This window comes from Podarcis raffonei, chromosome 13 (assembly GCF_027172205.1).
Source record: "Podarcis raffonei isolate rPodRaf1 chromosome 13, rPodRaf1.pri, whole genome shotgun sequence".
In the NCBI taxonomy this organism is placed as follows: Eukaryota; Metazoa; Chordata; class Lepidosauria; order Squamata; family Lacertidae; genus Podarcis; species Podarcis raffonei.
Genome location: NC_070614.1, coordinates 15,874,096 through 15,892,983, shown reverse-complemented (window position 1 = coordinate 15,892,983; position 18,888 = coordinate 15,874,096). Strand labels below are relative to the sequence as shown.

At 46.7% G+C, this 18,888-nt stretch overlaps 1 protein-coding gene across 2 annotated transcripts; it reads right to left on the bottom strand.

The window, feature by feature from the left end:
• Nucleotides 1-464: 464 nt before the first annotated feature.
• GOSR2 (golgi SNAP receptor complex member 2) lies at nucleotides 465-14,183 on the bottom strand. Of its 2 annotated transcripts, XM_053363708.1 has the most exons (6): nucleotides 14,059-14,183; nucleotides 8,683-8,747; nucleotides 6,334-6,442; nucleotides 4,875-5,007; nucleotides 4,287-4,427; nucleotides 465-1,183 (listed from the first exon to the last, which is right to left on the bottom strand). In XM_053363708.1, the coding sequence occupies exons 1-6, from the start codon at nucleotides 14,085-14,087 to the stop codon at nucleotides 1,022-1,024; spliced, it is 639 nt and encodes a 212-aa protein (XP_053219683.1). In that variant the 5' UTR covers nucleotides 14,088-14,183; the 3' UTR covers nucleotides 465-1,021. The 2 variants fall into 2 exon arrangements, with proteins under 2 accessions (XP_053219683.1, XP_053219684.1); XM_053363709.1 differs by lacking the exon at nucleotides 4,287-4,427.
• Between the last annotated feature and the right edge of the window lie 4,705 nt (nucleotides 14,184-18,888).

Below are 18,888 nucleotides of genomic sequence, written 5' to 3'. Positions count from 1 at the left end.
CAAATTCCACTGTCGAACAGCTCTTACTGTCAGGAAGTTCTTCCTAATGTTTAGGTGGAATCTTCTTTCTTGTAGTTTGGATCCATTGCTCCGTGTCCGCTTCTCTGGAGCAGCAGAAAACAACCTTTCTCCCTCCTCTATGTGACATCCTTTTATATATTTGAACATGGCTATCATATCACCCCTTAACCTCCTCTTCTCCAGGCTAAACATGCCCAGCCTTTTGCAAGTATCTTTGCAAATATATTATACTTCCAATGGCAGCCAGGATGTCCCCGCACAAACGTACCTACTGAGTCGGCAGTTCTGCCCCAAACCTTTTGCACCAAGAGCTAGCTTCTGCACGGTGGAGGGTGACGGCTGCCATCCATCACCCTGAATATTTTACTATTGTTCAAAAATGAGTTACCTTGCTGTCTAGCCTTCGGGATCTGCTTATTCTAAATAAGAGGCAGGCACACACCTTCCAAAAAAGAAGATCTTTTTGGCCCATGAAGATTTCTACTTGTTTCAGCCATGGCAGGACAATACTCTCCTTGCATCCTGGGACTATATAAAGGTAAAATAAATCAAAACCGCTCAGCTGACCACAACGTTCATGTATGTAACCTGGTTGGTAAGAACAGCAAGTGGGTCTGCAGTTCCACGGACTGCACAGTCGTGCAGTGTTCTTAGGTTCCGTCACAATTGCACAGGGGTTCTGTGACCACATGAATGTGCACCGCTCATGTGAGCAGCACATGACAACCGCATGCCAATGTCTGCTAAACCTGCGTGGGGCACAGAGAGACAGCCCACCACCTGGCTGAAGAATTACATCGCATCTCGGCACCGTGTGGCTTTGTAAGAACCCCTTCAGCACCAAGCGCCCGAGTCCACGTGAGCTGAATCTGAGCCATCTCATGATGTCGTAAGGAGAGTACATGACCAGTCCAGAAGGCAGGAGGTTCGCCATTACGTTGGGAGTCTATGAAGAAAGGCAGTCAGTCCGTCACAGTCCACTGAGATGTTCTCTCGCCGCTCACGTCAGGTACTGCACCACGAGGAACATGAGCACGCAGGTCACAATCATGCCTCCGATCATGAAGTACTTATCCTGGAAGGCACGTTTCTCAGTGAGGCGCATGACTGTGTTGGATAAGCCGAGCATGTTTACAACATCCAGGATTTTCTTCTGGGTGCCCTGAAGGTGAGAGAGAGAGAGATGCGGCAACGTTAGGGAAACGAACAGGCAGACTCTCTGAATGGCTTCGGCATCCTCCACTGTCAGGTGTTGTTTACTGAGAATCACAGAATTGTAGAATTGGAAGGGCCTCACACGGTCATCTAGTCCAACCCCCTGCAATGGAGGAATCTCAGCTAAAGCATCCGTGACAGGTGGCCGTCCAAGCAGAATGAGCTTTTACAGAACAAGGACTTGCTTTCCACATCCCTCTGAATCCTCTGCCTCCATCCTCCCCTGCTGATCTTCTGTTGTCAGGAGCTGGTTAGGTTTACCATGCCATCCCAAAACCATACTTTCAACACTTAAATTTTTTTTTGGGGGGGAGGGGGAATATGGAACCCTCTGTTTGATTTAGAAGTTTCCTTTCCAGCAACACTCCGTTTTAGACAAATGGACATACTGTTTTTTAAAAAATGGCAGCACCAGTGCTCTCACAAAGCATCTTAGGCTGGGTGGCAACAGGGTTGTGGGTTATGGCCCATATGCTGGAAGGTCAGTGCTAGAGAGGCACAGCTCTCACCAGGAAAGCACAATCTGTCCCATGGCTATCACCCACCTGCTTTTCCATGCAGGTTTTACCTGTGCTCCGATAGGACCAGGAAGCAGGAGGAGGAACAGCCTTCCACCAATCAGAATCAGCACAGTAACAAAAAAAATAAAAGTATATGACCCCTCCCTTCTTCAGGAGTCAGAAATCACTGGTAAGCCAGGGGGATATGGAACAAAATGCCACAGTGGAGAATGCCTTTTTTAAAAAAGAAAGCTTTGGTGGCCAAATTCCATATAGAGTGGTACCTCAGTTCTCAATTGTAATCTGTTCCAGAAGCCCGTTTAGCTTCCAAAAGGTTCAAAAACTAAGGCACAGCTTCCCATTGGTTGCAAGAGCTTCTTGCACTCAGCGGAAGCTGCGTCTCATGTTTGAGTTCCAAAAAAAGTTAGAAAACAGAAGCATCTACTTCCGGGTTTTCGGCATTCAAGAACCGAAACGTACGACAACGGAGGAGCTTGGGAACCGAGGTACCACTACATATATATACAGTTGTACCTCGGAACTCGAACATAATCCGTTTCAGAACACCGTCCGACTTCCGAAATGTTTAGAGTTCTGAAGCACGGCTTCCGATTGGCCGACAGCTAGGTTTTTGCACAGTGGAAGCTGTGTTGGACGTTTGTGTTCTGAAAACCGGAGCACTTACTTCTGGGTTTTTGCCGTTCAGGAGCCAAAACGTTCAAGAACGTTTCAAGAACTCGCTGTTCGAGTTCCAAGGTACCACTGTATTTCACTTTTAAAACTGTGTTTGGTGAAGGCTTTCACTTCACTGAGGTCCTCCCTTAGGAAGCCAGAATTATGCTGCAGACTCATGTAACCCCAATGCTTCCTTTTCCACAGGGAATCTGTCCTGGAGCAGTGCCACAATTGGTGTGATGGAAAAATCGGGAGTGGCTCCAAGAACAGCAGCAAAGGCGTGCTGTTGTGTAGGGCAACAGTGAGAAGAGAGCCAAGAAATGCTACAGGTGTGATACCTCCGTGCTGCCTACTGAGATGCAGATACACAAAGAATGAGAATTCTCACCCCAGAACTCTGAAAAGGAGCATTCCACATTTCCATCTAGGAATATTCAGCCTGTGAGCTCCCATCTAGGGAGAGCCACGTCGACATGCTCATCTGATCCGATGTGATTACCAACGGGATGCTAAAAGGCTACAGTTCATTTCCAGGATGACATCACTCCAAAATGAACATTCAAGCCTGCAAGGTCACATCCTGTAACGCCTTAAGAGGCTGGAGTGGGTGTTTGGACAGCTGTGTTCCAAGTGGGGCCAGGGCAGCGCAGGGAAGCGGTTTCTCTAGCTTGGCAAGAACATCAGGGGTTGCCCGGTGGCTCAAGCCTACCACACCCAGCCTGCTTCTTGCAGAGGAAAAGGGCTGGGGTTGGAATAAAAACAGGCACGGGGTTCGGAAACGGCATTTACGTCAGCGGCTACCAAGGACACTTGAGCTTTTAACCTCTGCACGGCAGGGAGTGGCGGCTGGGGAGACAATAGCACCCGGCGTGGCTTAGGGACCCCAGAAACTGCATGCCATTGATAGTGGAATGCCCAGAGAACAGGGCAGAGAGTTAGGAAGAAGACCCCGAGTGTAGAAAGTGACAGAGATGCAAGGAGGCAGAACGGCTGGTTGAAGGGCGGAAGGAGACCAGAGCCAGCAATAGCTAGAGGAGGAGGAGGGCAAACAGTGGAGTGAAGGAACGGTGGGCCAATGAGAAGAGGGAAGGTAGGGGAAACCTCATATGCAAATAGTCTTGCTCTTTTTAGGAACCGCTGGCATGGAGGATCCTGATTCAGGAAAAGGTTTTGGATAGGATAGGCAACCTTCAGATTCTCTTTTAATTCACAAGAAGCTGCCTTATACCAGGAACAAAGGAATGATCCACATTTTGAAAATTGAGATGAGTTGAGTTGAGTTGAGGGTTGAGGTTGGGGAGTTGAAGAAGGAAGAGGGAAGAATAGGCAGTGGGTTGGTAGAGTTGTATTGTGAGAGAGTGAGAGGAATTGTTAGGTGGAGTCAGATAGATAGTTGGAATAATCAGTTTGGAGCTGTTAGGAACTAAGAATAAGAAACTGACAAAAGAACAATTAACTGAAACCATAAGCTTGTTCCTGCATTTAAAAATAAACTTGATTATTTGTTTATGTTAACAACTGACTGGACTCCGTGTGTCCCCGTGAGATACGGGGTGGTGGCAGCAGAAAAAGCAATCGCAGTGGCGGCACAGGGTCAATAGACCGTCAAACGTCCGGGGGTCCTGTGTGTGATCGCTACACTTGGCTTTGCCGTACGGGGGGGGGGGAGGAACAACAGAGGAGTGATAGGGTGACCGAGGAGAAGTTGGAGAAGTGACACAGAGGGCAAGAATGAAAAGAACCTGCACCTGAGTTTTACTTCTCAGAATTCTGGAAAGTTATCAGAATTAAAAGAGGGGAGAGAAGAAAAAGTGGGTGCCTACTCCCCATATATAAATATATTTTAAAAAGCTGAAGGTCCCATCCTATGCCCACCTTTAATGTCATTCTCTGATCCCTCAGGCCCTGCAGAATGCTGGTCCCGCTGCCAATGAGATCGTCCATGCCACGGTGAGCATTTTGGAGGGACTCGTTATGCTGCAAGGTTTCATCGATCGGAATGGTGGTGTCAGAATCCTGCAAAGGGGGAGGAGGGAAGGGAAGCATGTTGGTTATCTTTCCTTGGCACTCTGAACCCAGAAGGAGAAGGGTGTCAACAAAAGCCCATGTTTTTTGTTTTTTTAAAAAAAGAATCGGCATTATTCTGCAGCAGTGAAGTTCAAACTTTCTGTCCTTACATTTTCCACATAGGACTGACTGCCACAAAATCGAGCTGCTGCTCCATGTGTCCTCAAAGACTAAGAAAACTCCCCATGTATTACAGGAGAAGATTGGCAGTGGTGGGAAAGTTGCCTTGTGTGAGTTTGGACATCGTTGCTGATCTCCTTAAGTGCTAAACCCCATGTTTTCTCGCCACCCAAAAAGACCCCATTTGAGAACAACAGCTGTTAAATAGATAAACACTGGGACACAGGAGGGAGGCGAATATTAGCACAAATCTACTGGTTTTACGGGATGACATACGTTAGTGGTGAATGTTCGGGCCAGAAGCTCCTCCCGCTGTCTCTCTTGCTGCTCCCGTGCGTAACGCCGGTGCTGGAAGTTCCTCAACGCCGTCTGCAGGTGCTGGATGTCGTATTTCAGCTGGTCGACTCGTCTGAGAATGACAAAGTCACAGAAAGGAGGAAGAAAGCTTTGATTTTCATGTAAATACAAGAACAACGTCTAGCTACAGTAACTTGTCCTATGGTACAGTCTTATTAAGTTTCATATGCAGTACACAAGCAATACAGTCGTATATTGGAAGTCAAATGGAATCTGGTTCCGGAAACCAAAGAACAGCATCTGATTGGCTGCAGGAAGCTCCTGCAGCCAATCGGAAGCCACTTCGGACGTTGGGGTTCCAAAGAACGTTCGCAAACCGGAACACTCACTTCCGGGTTTGCAGCGTTCTGGAGTCTAAAACGTCTCAGTACCAAGGCGTTCAGGTTCCAAGGTACAACTGTACATTTATTTATGCATTATCAGTTCAAGTAGTCTCCACAGAGATTCTTGTGCTGTGGGTGGAATAAAAGTATCTTCTGTCTTATTTATAAAGGAAAAGAAAGGAAGCCAAGTCTCGCCAAAAGTGTCTGTCCTTGAAGTGCCTTTAATTACCCTTCTGTGGCGAGTGAGGCATTCCGATAGAGCTACATTATTCCAAATATTATTTACCCAGATTTCAATGGGGATTTCTATGGGTTGTTTCCAGCATCAGGCTACTGTGAATCAGGTTGCTGATAATAGAAAAAAAACCACACTAAATCTCTGCATTCAAGGCTATTGTTTACATTTGAGTCTAATGGGAATAAGGCAAGAACTGAATTGGGTGGAAGGGATTGCTGTGTAATTTTGGAAATAATGGGAAACAGCTTTTCCTAAAAGGAGCATGCTATCATGCAACTCCACCAAGCATGAAAATATGAACCTATCACTCTGCAGCCTTTCCAGCAAGAGGAGAGATGCTAGTGTTTATTTTGGCTAGGCGAGTCCAGTGCCAGCGAAATATAATTTTAAGCGAGGCCTCCTGAAGACGAGCAGAGATTGTTCGTAGGGTTGGGTTGTGCCAAACTGATTGCCATGTATGACCTGCAATTATGATCCCCAAGTCTCTTTCCCATACCGCCCAAAGGCTTCTTGTATCAGCAGGTTTCTTTCCTCAAGAGCTCAATTTTAAGCTGCCTTCAAGTTCTTTTGGAAATCAATGCAATTAAGAAAACATTCACAGGCATAAGAAAGAGAAAAGCCTGCCACGTAGCCTGATTCGTTCGTAATAATAAATTTATGGCCCTGCACCTTCTATCCCATATGGAAGGCAGCAAGCAATGCAGTACCATCACAACCACAACCACAACTTGCCCCAAGGACAGGTCAGAAGGCTGCACTAATATATGTCCCAAGTCACAGGAAGTAGTTTGGGAGGGCAAGGAAGAAGGTAACTCACAGCTTGGCGTTCTGCCGCTTGCTAGGAGGCTCCTTGTTACAAAAGATTTCCAAGCGTTCCAAGTTGCTGAAGATCCTGTCTATTCGCGCCTGGATTTCATTTTCCACCACTGAAAGAGGAGATGAGAGGGGGGAAAGTAAGAAACATCAGGGCCAGATGGACACTCACTGTTTTAACCAGCACATACCTTCTTGCCAGGCTTTGCCAGTTAAGCCTTGCCCACGCTGTGTGAAATGGGAGATTTCTACCAGAGAAAGTGGAAGGTGCTCATGTTCCTAGTGCCACCCATCACGGAGCTAGGTGGAGAAGGTGCCCACCACAACCATCGGGCCAGGGACTGCGAGGAATGCCCTGCCACTTCAGCATGCGGAAAACACTTCGCCACTTGACAGTAGCGGTACTGCAAACATTTGTTTTGAGTATTTTATGGAATGTGGAAAATAAAGCAACAAACAAGGAACAAATCCCCTCTATTTAGGGCACAATGGGCAAATACACATACATTTTGGTGGGGGGCAGGACATTATATATATATCTATATAATATATGGGGACGCGGGTGGCGCTGTGGGTAAAAGCCTCAGCGCCTAGGGCTTGCCGATCGAAAGGTCGGCGGTTCGAATCCCCGTGGCGGGGTGCGCTCCCATTGCTCGGTCCCAGCGCCTGCCAACCTAGCAGTTCGAAAGCACCCCCAGGTGCAAGTAGATAAATAGAGACCGCTTACTGGCGGGAAGGTAAACGGCGTTTCCGTGTGCTGCGCTGGCTCGCCAGATGCAGCTTTGTCACGCTGGCCACGTGACCCGGAAGTGTCTCCGGACAGCGCTGGCCCCTGGCCTCTTAAGTGAGATGGGCGCACAACCCCAGAGTCTGTCAAGACTGGCCCGTACGGGCAGGGGTACCTTTACCTTTACCTATATTTTATATATATATATATATAGCCAGAGATTCATGCTGTCCAAATTTCTGCTGCTGTTGGCAGCAAATATTCTTGCTGCCAACATATGAGATGTATTTGTGAGAAATAACCACCTGTGGGTTCTTTTTTCGCTGCAGGATTCTGATACTGTGCATAATCTTCTCGGAAATTACAACTGTCCAAAAGTTTCTTAGCTAGGCAGCAGTATCCAAATCATTCAAGTGCCTGAGTCACCTTTGTGTTACTGACTACTGCTACCAGAGGACGCTTTATCAAGCCTTTAAATTTACATTTTAATTCCCTCTTTGGACACATAAACCAAGATAATAAAGCAAGCTCTGCTAAAAAAGCTGCCATTATTATTATTATTATTATTATTATTATTATTATTATTAACAACTCTCCTGTATGTTTTCCACAATCCTGATAAAAAGTTAGCCAGAATCTTTGCATTTTAGAGCACTATCACCAAAGTTGATTATAAAATCATAGAACTGGAAGGCACCACAACAGACAGCTAGTTCAAGCCCCTGCCATACAGGAATCTTTTGCCCAACATGGGGTTCAAACCTCTCCAACAATTTGGGCCAGCCTGTAGGGGCACGTGAGAGAGCCGTACAGGGGTCATGTACTAACTGCGGTATATTTCAGTGTGGTTTCTCTCAAGTTTGTTGGACTCCAACTCCCATCCGCCTCAGCCAGGATGGCCAATGATAAAGGAGCTGTGGTCCAATAACATCTGGAGGGCCACATGTTACCCACCCTAGTCATAGAAGAATGCTTCTTCTAAAATGTGACCTGCCAGCCACATTTCTTTTTTTGCAATTATTTGTATGTTGAAGTGCCTTTCCAAAAGGAAATTTACACCACTGGGCCAATGAGGATATAAAAAATCTACCACCCACAGCTTTCCCCATATCCTACCCTTCACTCACTACAGTGGTACCTCGGGTTAAGAACTTAATTCGTTCCGGAGGTCCATTCTTAACCTGAAACTGTTCTTAACCTGAAGCACCACTTTAGCTAATGGGGCCTCCCACTCCCGACGCGCTGCCACCACACAATTTCTGTTCTCATCCTGAAGCAAAGTTCTTAACCCGAGGTACTATTTCTGGGTTAGCAGAGTCTGTAACCTGAAGCGTCTGTAACCCAAGGTACCACTGTACAGCAAAATGGAATCAGAGAATTGTAAGTCAGAAGGGACCCAGAAGGTCATCTATTTCAACCCCCTACAATGCAGGAATCCCACCCACAGCTGTCCCTGGGTGGGCTTAAACTTCCAACCTTCTGGCTAACAGCCATACGCACAGACCCATTACACCACCTAAAGGTCAAAACATATTAATGGTTTCACTTGGACACATATTGGAAACACAGGTCAGGGAGCACTGGCCAAGCCAACAGTGAGGTTACCCTCTTCTATTAATTACTCACAGTGGACTGACTGCTTGTCTGATGTCTCGAGGCGGCCCATGTATGACTGGACCTCATGGACCTGCCTGTTGAAAAGAAGAAAAGTTCTAGTCAGCCACAAGGGTTCCGGCAGAAAAGGAGGATTTCTCAAGAAGGCAAACACACGGCAGAAATGAATCATCGGTGCTCAGAGCAATCAGAATATTGAAGTAAAACCCCTGGTATAACAGGAAAAATACTGTGCAAGTCAAGGGTAGCCAACCTGATGTTCTCCACATGTTGCTGGACTACAAATCCCATCATCCCCGGCAGTGCAGGCTGGAGCTGATGGGAGTCCAACAACATCCACAGCCACAAGGTACTATGATGGCCATCCTGGCAGTATGTAATCTCATACTTTGCAGAACAGATTTCCTTAACATTTCTCATATACAGTGGTACCTTGGTTCTCGAACGTAATCCGTTCCGGAAGTCCGTTTGACTTCCGAAACGTTCGAAAACCAAGGCGCGGCTTCCGGTTGGCACAGATGCCCCAGAAACCCTAGCTGACAACCGCATCGGACATTTGGCTTCTGAAAAATGGTTGGAAACTGGAAAACTTACGTCTGGGTTTTTGGCGATCGGGAGCCAAAATGTTTGAATACCAAGGCGCTCGAGAACCAAGGTTTCACTGTATTCTCTGAAATATTTACAAGGCAACAAGGACACAGGCAAAAGCAGAAATACAAAAAGCAATCTGCCTCATCACTTGTGGCAAGACTTGCTTCCAGGTGACCAGAGAGGGAATATTTGCAAAAGATGGCACTTCTCTTCTTATGGCAGAAATGACTGGCATGGAGATGCATAGTTGGTTTGAAATCTCTTTCCATTGGCTAAAGGAGCATCCAAATTCTGAATGAACACTGTAGCACTTGAGCCACTCTATAAGCAAGAAAGTTAAAAGCTGGGATATCTCGCCGTGCTTATCTGGCATTTCTCTTTGGGACCTCCTCCAAAACAAAGAGTGGGAATGGCTCAGCCCTGCCAACTAGAAAACCTGTTTTGGAAACAGACTGAGGATATCAGGCCAGAGGCAGAGAAAAGGCAACAGGACGTGGGAGATCAGGTAGGGCAAGGAGGGGAAGAATGCTCTGCCCCACGGGCACCTCCTGGAAACGGATGCGTGGCAGAAAAATCACTTGAGCACACCAAGAGAATGACTAAAAGCAGGGGTCAATAAAAGGGGGGGGGGTCATGAGACTCAGCATGTGACAAAGAGAAGCAGCTCAGGTGTGCTAGAGTCTGATGGGCAAGACAGAAAGGCTGCAACACTAGCAATGCCACAGAGAGCCATTCGCTTTGCAAGCACCTTCTTGGAAATCATCCTAGCCAACTATCACTAGAGCCTAGAAGGGATCAAGGACTGATTCAGGGGAAGCACCAGTTGCTGGATGCCAACTCCCATCAGCCCTAGTCAGCATGGCCAATGGTCAGGGGTGCTGAGAGTCCAACGACGTCAACATATGGAGAGCACCCACTTGGCTACCCCTGGATCTGTCGGTTTCTGCTGGTTTGGGACAGAGAATTGAATGAGATGGCCTTCAGTCCAACTCTTTATGATTTACTCAACTATCTGTAGCTCATTTTCATTTTAGTCAACACAAACAGGCTCCACCAGATGAGGAAACAAGCACGACAACAGCTTCAGCAACCTCTGAAGCCTCCACAACCTTGCTTAATGTTTTAACGTTTGGAAGGTTTTCAAGAACATGCCAACTCAACATCTGAGCACATGCCAAAACTGAGCACATGGTATGTCCATGACTAGCTCTGGACATTTTTTTAAAAAGAAAAACACCATAAGGGCATGTAATGTTCTTTTCATCAGATTGTCAAGGTGTATGGTTTTTAAAGCTTTAAAGATTAAACAGTGTAAGATGCAGGAATGTAGGACTTGGCTACAAAGTTCAGTGCTAGACTGTAGAAATAGGCTGGAACTGCACTCGCCAACATGGTGCCCATGGGCATAACGGCACCCTTGAGGTCTTCCCCTGGCACCCACTAAGTTGTGAACACCCCACTTTGTCATGAAGTACCATGGGTTGTTATCTCCCCCAACCCACTGAAAACTACAGAGTTGTAAAGAAAGAAGATGGAAGAGTAATGCTCTTTCCCACTTCCTCTTTCAGCATGATATATAGTTTTCAAGCTCAGATCAGCAGCTTAACAGAATATAAAGTGTCTGAGGTAAAAGGGAACGAGAAGCAAGTAACCAAAGAGAGAAAGGGAATGGAGACAGAGAGGGAGAAGGCATATATTGCTGGCATCCATCTGCCTCAAGAGACAATGGAAGAATGCACCATCAGAGATGAAGTCAAACCATTAGAAAGATACAGCAGCTGCTGTGGCTGTACAGAACAACAAGGGAGGGACATGTTTTATTGCAGCTGGGGCAGATGAAGACATCTGGTTTCGCTGTTACAGATGCACACACATAAACGTTGGATCCAGTAAAATAGATACTTTTGAAATTGCATACTTTTCTTATGAGTTCCCCTCATTCCCTAATCATCATCAAATCCATCTCCACTGACCAAAATATAAAAGTCACATATCTGGTGCTTTCTAGCACCACCATGATACAACAGGGATTCAACATGCATGAATTCTTATAGATCCTCATATTTCTCCTGAAAATCACCACCAAGTGATAGGAGACCGTTTTATCCACAAATGGTTTGTTGACGGTTTTAACATCCCAGGCAAAAATCATGAAGATCCATGCCGTGGGTCTGTGGTGGACAAACACCAGCTCCATATTCATACTGTGTGTTGCACTACTTTAAACTTTAATATAATGGTGGATTTTGGAGGATGCTGTGAATATCATGCAAATTCAAGAGGAGCCATGTTAGTTCCACTGGTTCCAGATTTTATCCAGACCTCCTGGAAGATCAAAGATTCTGTGTGTGCTTACTCAGTCTGGGGCAAGAAAGAGAAGCCGAAAAAGTGATGCCCATGGCACTCTCACAAGATTCCAAATTTGCCCATGGGTTCAAAATATTGGCAACCCTAGAGAATCACTCTAGGATTACAAGGGTGATGGCAAAGAAGAGTCTGTTTTAAAGAGGCACTGTGTTTAACACTCAGGATTTCAAAAATCTGAAAGCCATCCCTTCCACCCAGGCCAGAGTTGAGTTTGTCAGAACACAGCTACTACTCAAAGCCATACACAATACAAAAGGAATGTGTCTATGGCTGGGGGGGAATCCACTGTGACCCAGTGCCTAGAGAACAGAGTCTGGACCTTGTGTAGATTAAACTACACATGTAAATCTGGGGAATCAAAGTACAGCTTAATCTTAGATTTTAATGGCACAGCAATCGCTCTTAGTTTCAGTCTCGGTTGCCCAGTATCCAAATGGATGACCTTTGAGTTGTTACAAGGATGAACAAGATACAAGTGAGAAGCCCTCTGCAAATTTCTTATCCCCATTTCTCTGAGTGTAGGACCCATACAACTCAATGAGACTTACCTCTGAGTAGACAGGAATAAGATTACACAGTAAACAATGGTTAGCAATCACCTGACTCCTGCTACCAGGACTACTTACTCCCATTCCCAATTATGAAGTCTCTCATAGTAGAGAGGAGAAGGAAAGATTTCCAACAGCAGCCCTCATGACAGACACTAAGTTGGTGATCTCCCTTTTCTTCTATCCTCCAGAGCCCCAAGTGTATCCACTAATTTACTGGTGCTGATTTCAGGCAGAAACAGCTCCAAAGTAGTCCCTATTTGTGAACCTGTCCTTGCCACCTGATGTTACCCTTTGGTATCCCATATCAATGACTGTTTCCTCCCTTCTTCCCAACATAGATACTCAGCCTGCTTCCCAAGCTTCACGCTGCTTCTACCCCTACACAAAGAATCACCATCCTGATTCTTTCCTGTTCTCGCTTCCCTCCCAATATGCCCCCAATTATTTATCCCCATCCTGCTGTTCACAATCTCCCCCACCCAGGGCTGTGTTTTCAAAACTTCTTATTTCTGAATTGAAACTGGAGGCCTACCCAGTGGGATATAGCTGCTGAACGAGATTACAATGATGAGCCGCATTATGCTAAAACTTTCACCATGCTGTTCCACAGAGCCTTTGAGTCAGATGGCGTAACAAACATAACAAAATGGGGTGGGAATAATAATGCCTTTTTTTTCGGCCAGAACTCACCATAACTGAGTTCTGGCACATCTTTGGTGTGTTCTGGCACCTCTGTGCGACAGAGACAGAGGGTGGCATGGTGCTCGGGGTTACGCGGTGGAGTTTGTATTTTTTGCCGCGGCACTGCGGCAAGACTTTTTTAGGTCCTCCCCCTAAAAAAAAATCTCAGCAAGTTCCAGCAACAAGCGCCTATGCAGCAGATCTCATGACAGGAAGCAAAATCCTCTTGAGCGACAGATGGGCGTGAAACTCCAGTGCATTTGAATGCTGCTCTGTATCATTACATCTGACCAACTGCTGCAAAGAGGAATTACTGGCTGCTCTAGCTTTTGATAGCACAAAAACTTTTTTGGTGGCGCAAACAGACGCACCCCCACCCACCCTGCTTATCAAAAGTTTCTACCACTGTCTTTGCTGTTCGGCCGAGAATCAGTGACAAAAGCACCAAGGCTAACTCCCCCCCCCCCCCCGCGCAATATAGAAGGCGATGTGCTTCATATTCAAACACTGTCAGGCGAATGATTAAGAGACGTTGCATGAAGATTTTTCAGTGGGTAGGCAGGCAGGCAGGCACCAGAACCAAGTTACACTTCGTTCAAACTGCCACAGACTTTTTACTTACGTGGCCTTCCACTCAGCCCCTCCTTCTCGATATAAATACAGGGGTACCTCGGGTTAAGAACTTAATTCATTCTGGAGGTCTGTTCTTAACCTGAAACTGTTCTTAACCTGAAGCACCACTTTAGCTAATGGGGCCTCCTGCGCCGCCGAAGAACAATTTCTGTTCTCATCCTGAAGCAAAGTTCTTAACCTGAAGCACTATTTCTGGGTTAGCGGAATCTGTAACCTGAAGCGTATGTAACCCGAGGTACCACTGTACTCAGTGCTGACCTAGTACAGCAGGGCTGTTGCTACGATTCACCTATACGAACGGGGGGGGCATATAAATGCAGATTATGAGTTGGAATATTACTGCCCTCCGTCCCATTACCATGACTACCACTTCCCTCCCCCACAGCCACCCCACTGAAACCTCCCTCCACCCCACGGCTCTCCCTCGGTTTCCCCCCATTTACTGAAACACCTCCGCCCCGCCGCCGTCTTCCCTCCCGAGAACGAGGTACTCTTGTTATTACTATTATTATTACTATTATTATTACTACTACTACTACTGCAACCTCCCGCCCCGCACACGCACTTGTTGGTCTGGTGGTAAAGCGCCTCCATGGCGGCCGCTCGGCTGACTGGGCTCCCACACAGCTCCCACTCTTTAACACGTCACCCGGTCCCTAGACCGGCGCTTCCGGTTTCCGGCTTGCCGAAGGCCCCTTGCCTGTGACGTCACCCGCTCGGCGCCGTCTGCCCCTGCCGGCGCCTGAGCAACTGTTGCAGAGAAAGGAGGCGGGGAGCGGGGCGGAGCTGGCAGAAAAGTCAGCCGAGTTGATTTTTATCAAATCAAGTCGCTGCGCTTTCTAAGCCGGGGTTTTGGATTTAAACTGCCTCCCCACTACTACTACTACTACTACTACTACTACTAGTACTACTACTACTACTACCACACACAGTTGATGTCAGTTTGCAATCATGCAGTACGTTTTCATATTTGCATGCGCTGCAATTGACATATGCAGCTGAATAATAATATTAATGGCAAAGTCCATTCCATCTCTCTCTCCCCGTTCTGCAAGAGTACAGAAGGCGAAAATAACCCTATCTGTCCTCAGTCTGCTGGAGATTTTGTTATTTTCACGCGCTGAAATGGACACGCGCAACTGAATAATAAAACAATAATAACAGTGGCACCGCTCTTTTCTCTCTTTTCCTCAAGTGTTGTTGTTGTTGTTTAGTCGTTTAGTCGTGTCCCATTTAGTCGTATCCGACTCTTCGTGACCCCATGGACCAGAGCACGCCAGGCACTCCTGTCTTCCACTGCCTCCCGCAGTTTGGTCAAACTCATGCTGGTAGCTTCAAGAACACTGTCCAACCATCTCGTCCTCTGTCGTCCCCTTCTCCTTGTGCCCTCTATCTTTCCCAGCATCAGGGTCTTTTCCAGGGAGTCTTCTCATGAGGTGGCCAAAGTATTGGAGCCTCAGCTTCAGGATCTGTCCTTCCAGTGAGCACTCAGGGCTGATTTCCTTAAGAATGGAGAGGTTTGATCGTCTTGCAGTCCATGGGACTCTCAAGAGTCTCCTCCAGCACCATAATTCAAAAGCATCAATTCTTCAGCGATCAGCCTTCTTTATGGTCCAGCTCTCACTTCCATCCATCACTACTTCCTCAAGTGTAGAATAGGATAATGTTATTTGTCCTCTGCTCCAGAGATGCGTAGGTCTCTGGGTAATCTGAAGTAGATAGCAAGCAGGAGTGCCAACTTGGCCCTGTGGCCGTGGGTGCCATGCAGTGTGCATGGCCCTGGCACCCAGATTTGTGGGTGTCCAACCCCTTAATGGGGAATTTTGTGGGTGTTCGGGAACCCAGGGCCCCAGGGAGTTGACACCTATGTCACCAAGAAGAAGAAGAAGAAGAAGAGTTTGGATTTGATATCCCGCCTTTCACTCCCTTTAAGGAGTCTCAAAGCGGCTAACATTCTCCTTTCCCTTCCTCCCCCACAACAAACACTCTGTGAGGTGAGTGGGGCTGAGAGACTTCAAAGAAGTGTGACTGGCCCAAGGTCACCCAGCAGCTGCACGTGGAGGAGCGGAGACGTGAACCCGGTTCCCCAGATTACGAGACTACTGCTCTTAACCACTACACCACACTGGCTCTCTGATTCCCATGCCACCAACAAAGTGACTCCTCCAACCCCAGTTATGTTGCGGGAATGAAAATTGGAAAGAGAAGGGAGGGTGTAGTCTAACAAAAATTGCCACACACAAACTATTAACTCAGTCCAGTTCTTCCGTCTATAATTCTTTTTGCATCTGGTATCGGGTTTGTGGGTCTCACGGTTTACTTCAACCTTCCTGAAGGTTGCCCACCACCCTTGTCCACCTTCCATTAAATTCGCTACTGTCGTGATTCTTCTCAGCTCCCGCCCCCCCCCATGCCCACTCTCATGAAAGGGGAAAATTTCTGTGAAGAGCATTCATGCATTTAACAGAACCTCAAGGTTCTGATCCTTATTGTGGCAGTCTAAAAAAGGAAAAGGGCAAGAAACAAAAGGACCAGAAACAGCAATCGGAGATGTGGAGGGGAAAGATTTCTGACTTTCTTGAGGACACTAATTGATTGCCTGGATTGAGACAAACAGGAATGAAATAGAATTTCAAATCCAAAACTTTGCCCCACCTGTTGTGGGGTGTACATCCAGTGTGAATGACTATATTTTGCCTGAGTGAACAATTGTGCTCTTTCTGTGCTCTCTTTCCAAATCCCGCCCCTGGAAAGGCATTTGGTCTGGCTGGTGTTGCAAAATTCTGGACTACAAGAGGGACCTTTTGATCTGATGCAGCAAGGGAACTCTTACGTTGATGCTTACCTTATGAGAACTTAAAATGCTGGGTAATTTCTAAATACCTTCTTGGTATTATCTGAAGATAATTGCCTTTCAGGAAATTCATGGCATGACCTTCAACTGCTAATAGATTAAGGAGAAACGTGCTTCTAATTATTCAGCCACAGGTCAAACTGAGGACTTCGCAAATTTACAGGAAATTACCTTTCCACTAATATAACCAGCTCCACATTCCTTGACCGTAGCTCCCACCTCCACCCACTTCTGTTCTCCCACCCCCAGCTGGGGCCTGTATGGCCCTTTAGGAGTTGAGGACTGATGCCCCCTGATTTTAAGTGACGTTCTTGTAGGTTGGTCTTTCTCAAGCTCAGCTAACAATGGCACCTACAGTCCTGTCCCAGTAAATTAAGTCTTCTTCTTTGGCGATCACTCGTGGCTGAGTAAGATTGTCTTCCATAAACATGGTTTTAACAATGTAAGTGAGTGTGGAGGCCAATTCTGAATCCACATGTCCTTCCACAGTGGGGACATGGCGAAGGTTGGCCAAGCATGCCTTCCTCTTAGCACGTTTCTCCCTTGTGTCCAGAGTTCAAGCGTCTTCAAAGCCCATGACACCTTTGGTAAAGGCTGTTCTCCAATTGGAGGGCTCGCAGGCAAGTGTTACCCAATTGTTGGTGTTTATACTACATCTTTTAAGATTTGCCTTGAGACAGTCTTTAAACCTCTTTTGTTGACCACCAGCATTATGCTTTCCATTTTTAAGTTTGAAATAGAGTAGTTGCTTTGAAACGCGAGAATCAGGCATCCGCACAACATGAATTACCGGTAAGTATGGGTGCAATAACAGAGGACATTGAGGAGCTGCAACTAATATAGTCATATTAATGCACATGGATTACTGTTGGGGTTTTTTGTGTGTGTTGTTGTTGTTTTGCTGGCTGGTAAGCGCACTTTTATGCTGGCAGGCTTTTGCATACTAAGGTGTCTGAGGAAGGTGTGGTGCAAGATGTGAAGTTTGGGAGGAGCGTGGCTCACCTGGGAGAGTCCTGGGGGTTGGGTACAGAGGGCAAGGGATCCCTGGACCTAACGCTCCCCCATCCTTCTTCTCGTATTGCGGAGCTGCCTTTTAAAAATCTTTAGGAATGCCAACAAGTGCAGAAGACGGTAACCAAAATAGTTAACTGGTACCGACCACCATGAACATCTCACTCCAGGGTTAAATATCTTCAGTGGCTCCCAGTTTGTTGTCAGACACCGTTCAAATCTGCTGGTTTTGACCTCTAAGGAGCCCTCGACAGCCTGGGGCGAGTGTCTCTAAAAGCCTTTTCCCACATGAACCTGCCTGCCAATTAAGATAATCTTCAGAGGCCCTACTCCAAGTGCTTCTGCTTCTGGGGTCAGGCAGGTGATTACCCAGCAGAAGGACTTTTTCTGACACGATGTCCAGTCGAAGGAGAGCCCTCTCTCCAGACGCATGTTCACCTGGCACCATCTGTTAGGCACAAGGCCCCGAAGGAGGCAAAGTCTTGGGCGGACAGTGAGGAGGAGGCAGGCGATTGTGAGGGAGAGTTTGTGAGAGTGTTAAAGTGTTCCTCTTTGAAGGAGAACTATCTGAAAATCATTTACAGATGGTATCTAAATCTGAGCAGACTTGCTCAAATTTATAAGTCTGAATCGGAGAAGTGCTGGAGATGCAATGCTCAACCATAGAGCACAACATAAAGCAGAATCATAAAACCACCCCCAAACAATAAAAACTAAAAGACAAGCAGCTAAATGCCAAGTGTAAAGCTTTTAACAGGCCTGGGGAAACAAGAAAGTCTTAACCTAGGGCTGGAAAGATTGTAATGTCAACAATCTGTTGAGGCGGGTATTCCGAATATGGGGTGCCACCACGGAAAAGGCCCACTCCTTCACAAATATAACACATCCAGGCCTGTATGAGTTAGTTATGGCGAGACAGAACAGCATCAGGGTGGTCGTGTGAACCAAGCCACCAACACGATCAATTGTGCTTTCCCAGTGAGAGAGGTCAATTGATACTGCCTCTCTCGTTCTATATTTTGAAAACCGAATTTATTTGTTTGTTTAGTCCAGGTGCAGCTACCTGGTACATACATCTCGAGAAATGTGGATGGTTTGGAGGAAGGGGGAGACCAGTAAATTGGCTCAAATAGCCAGCACCCAGGAGCATGAAGGGGTGTGTTTAGCACACACACACAGAGAAAGCATTTTGTTTGAGGAAAAGCTGTTGTATTGTAAACAGGATAGAATGAGATGGAGACAATCACTTAAGGCTTGTCTGCTGTGTCCTCAGGTCATTCCTGGGCAGGATCCTTGCCAGCAGCATCTGATGGCGAAAAGGCGATTGCACATTAGCAGATCTTGTTAACTCTGAGGGCAAAGGTTACAATTTCCTTGGTCTGACTGAGTGATTTGCAGATATACCGTGCAGTCAACAAAAGCAGGAGATGGCCTCTCTGCTGGTCCTCCGCAAGGGTGAGAGCTACCCTTTTTTTGTTTGTGGCATAAATCCCTCACAACAGCCTTTCACCAATTCACCCCTCAAGCCTC

Bases quoted from the DNA above. Each gene is read 5' to 3' on its own strand.
- GOSR2 (XM_053363708.1), bottom strand. From the start codon at position 14,087: ATGGAGGCGCTTTACCACCAGACCAACAA. The intron at 4,428-4,874 runs GTATGTCATCCC...CCCCCTTTGCAG, and splicing joins CCCGAACATTCACCACTAAC to GATTCTGACACCACCATTCC. The intron at 1,184-4,286 runs GTGGGCATAGGA...TCTCACCTTCAG, and splicing joins ATCAGAGAATGACATTAAAG to GGCACCCAGAAGAAAATCCT.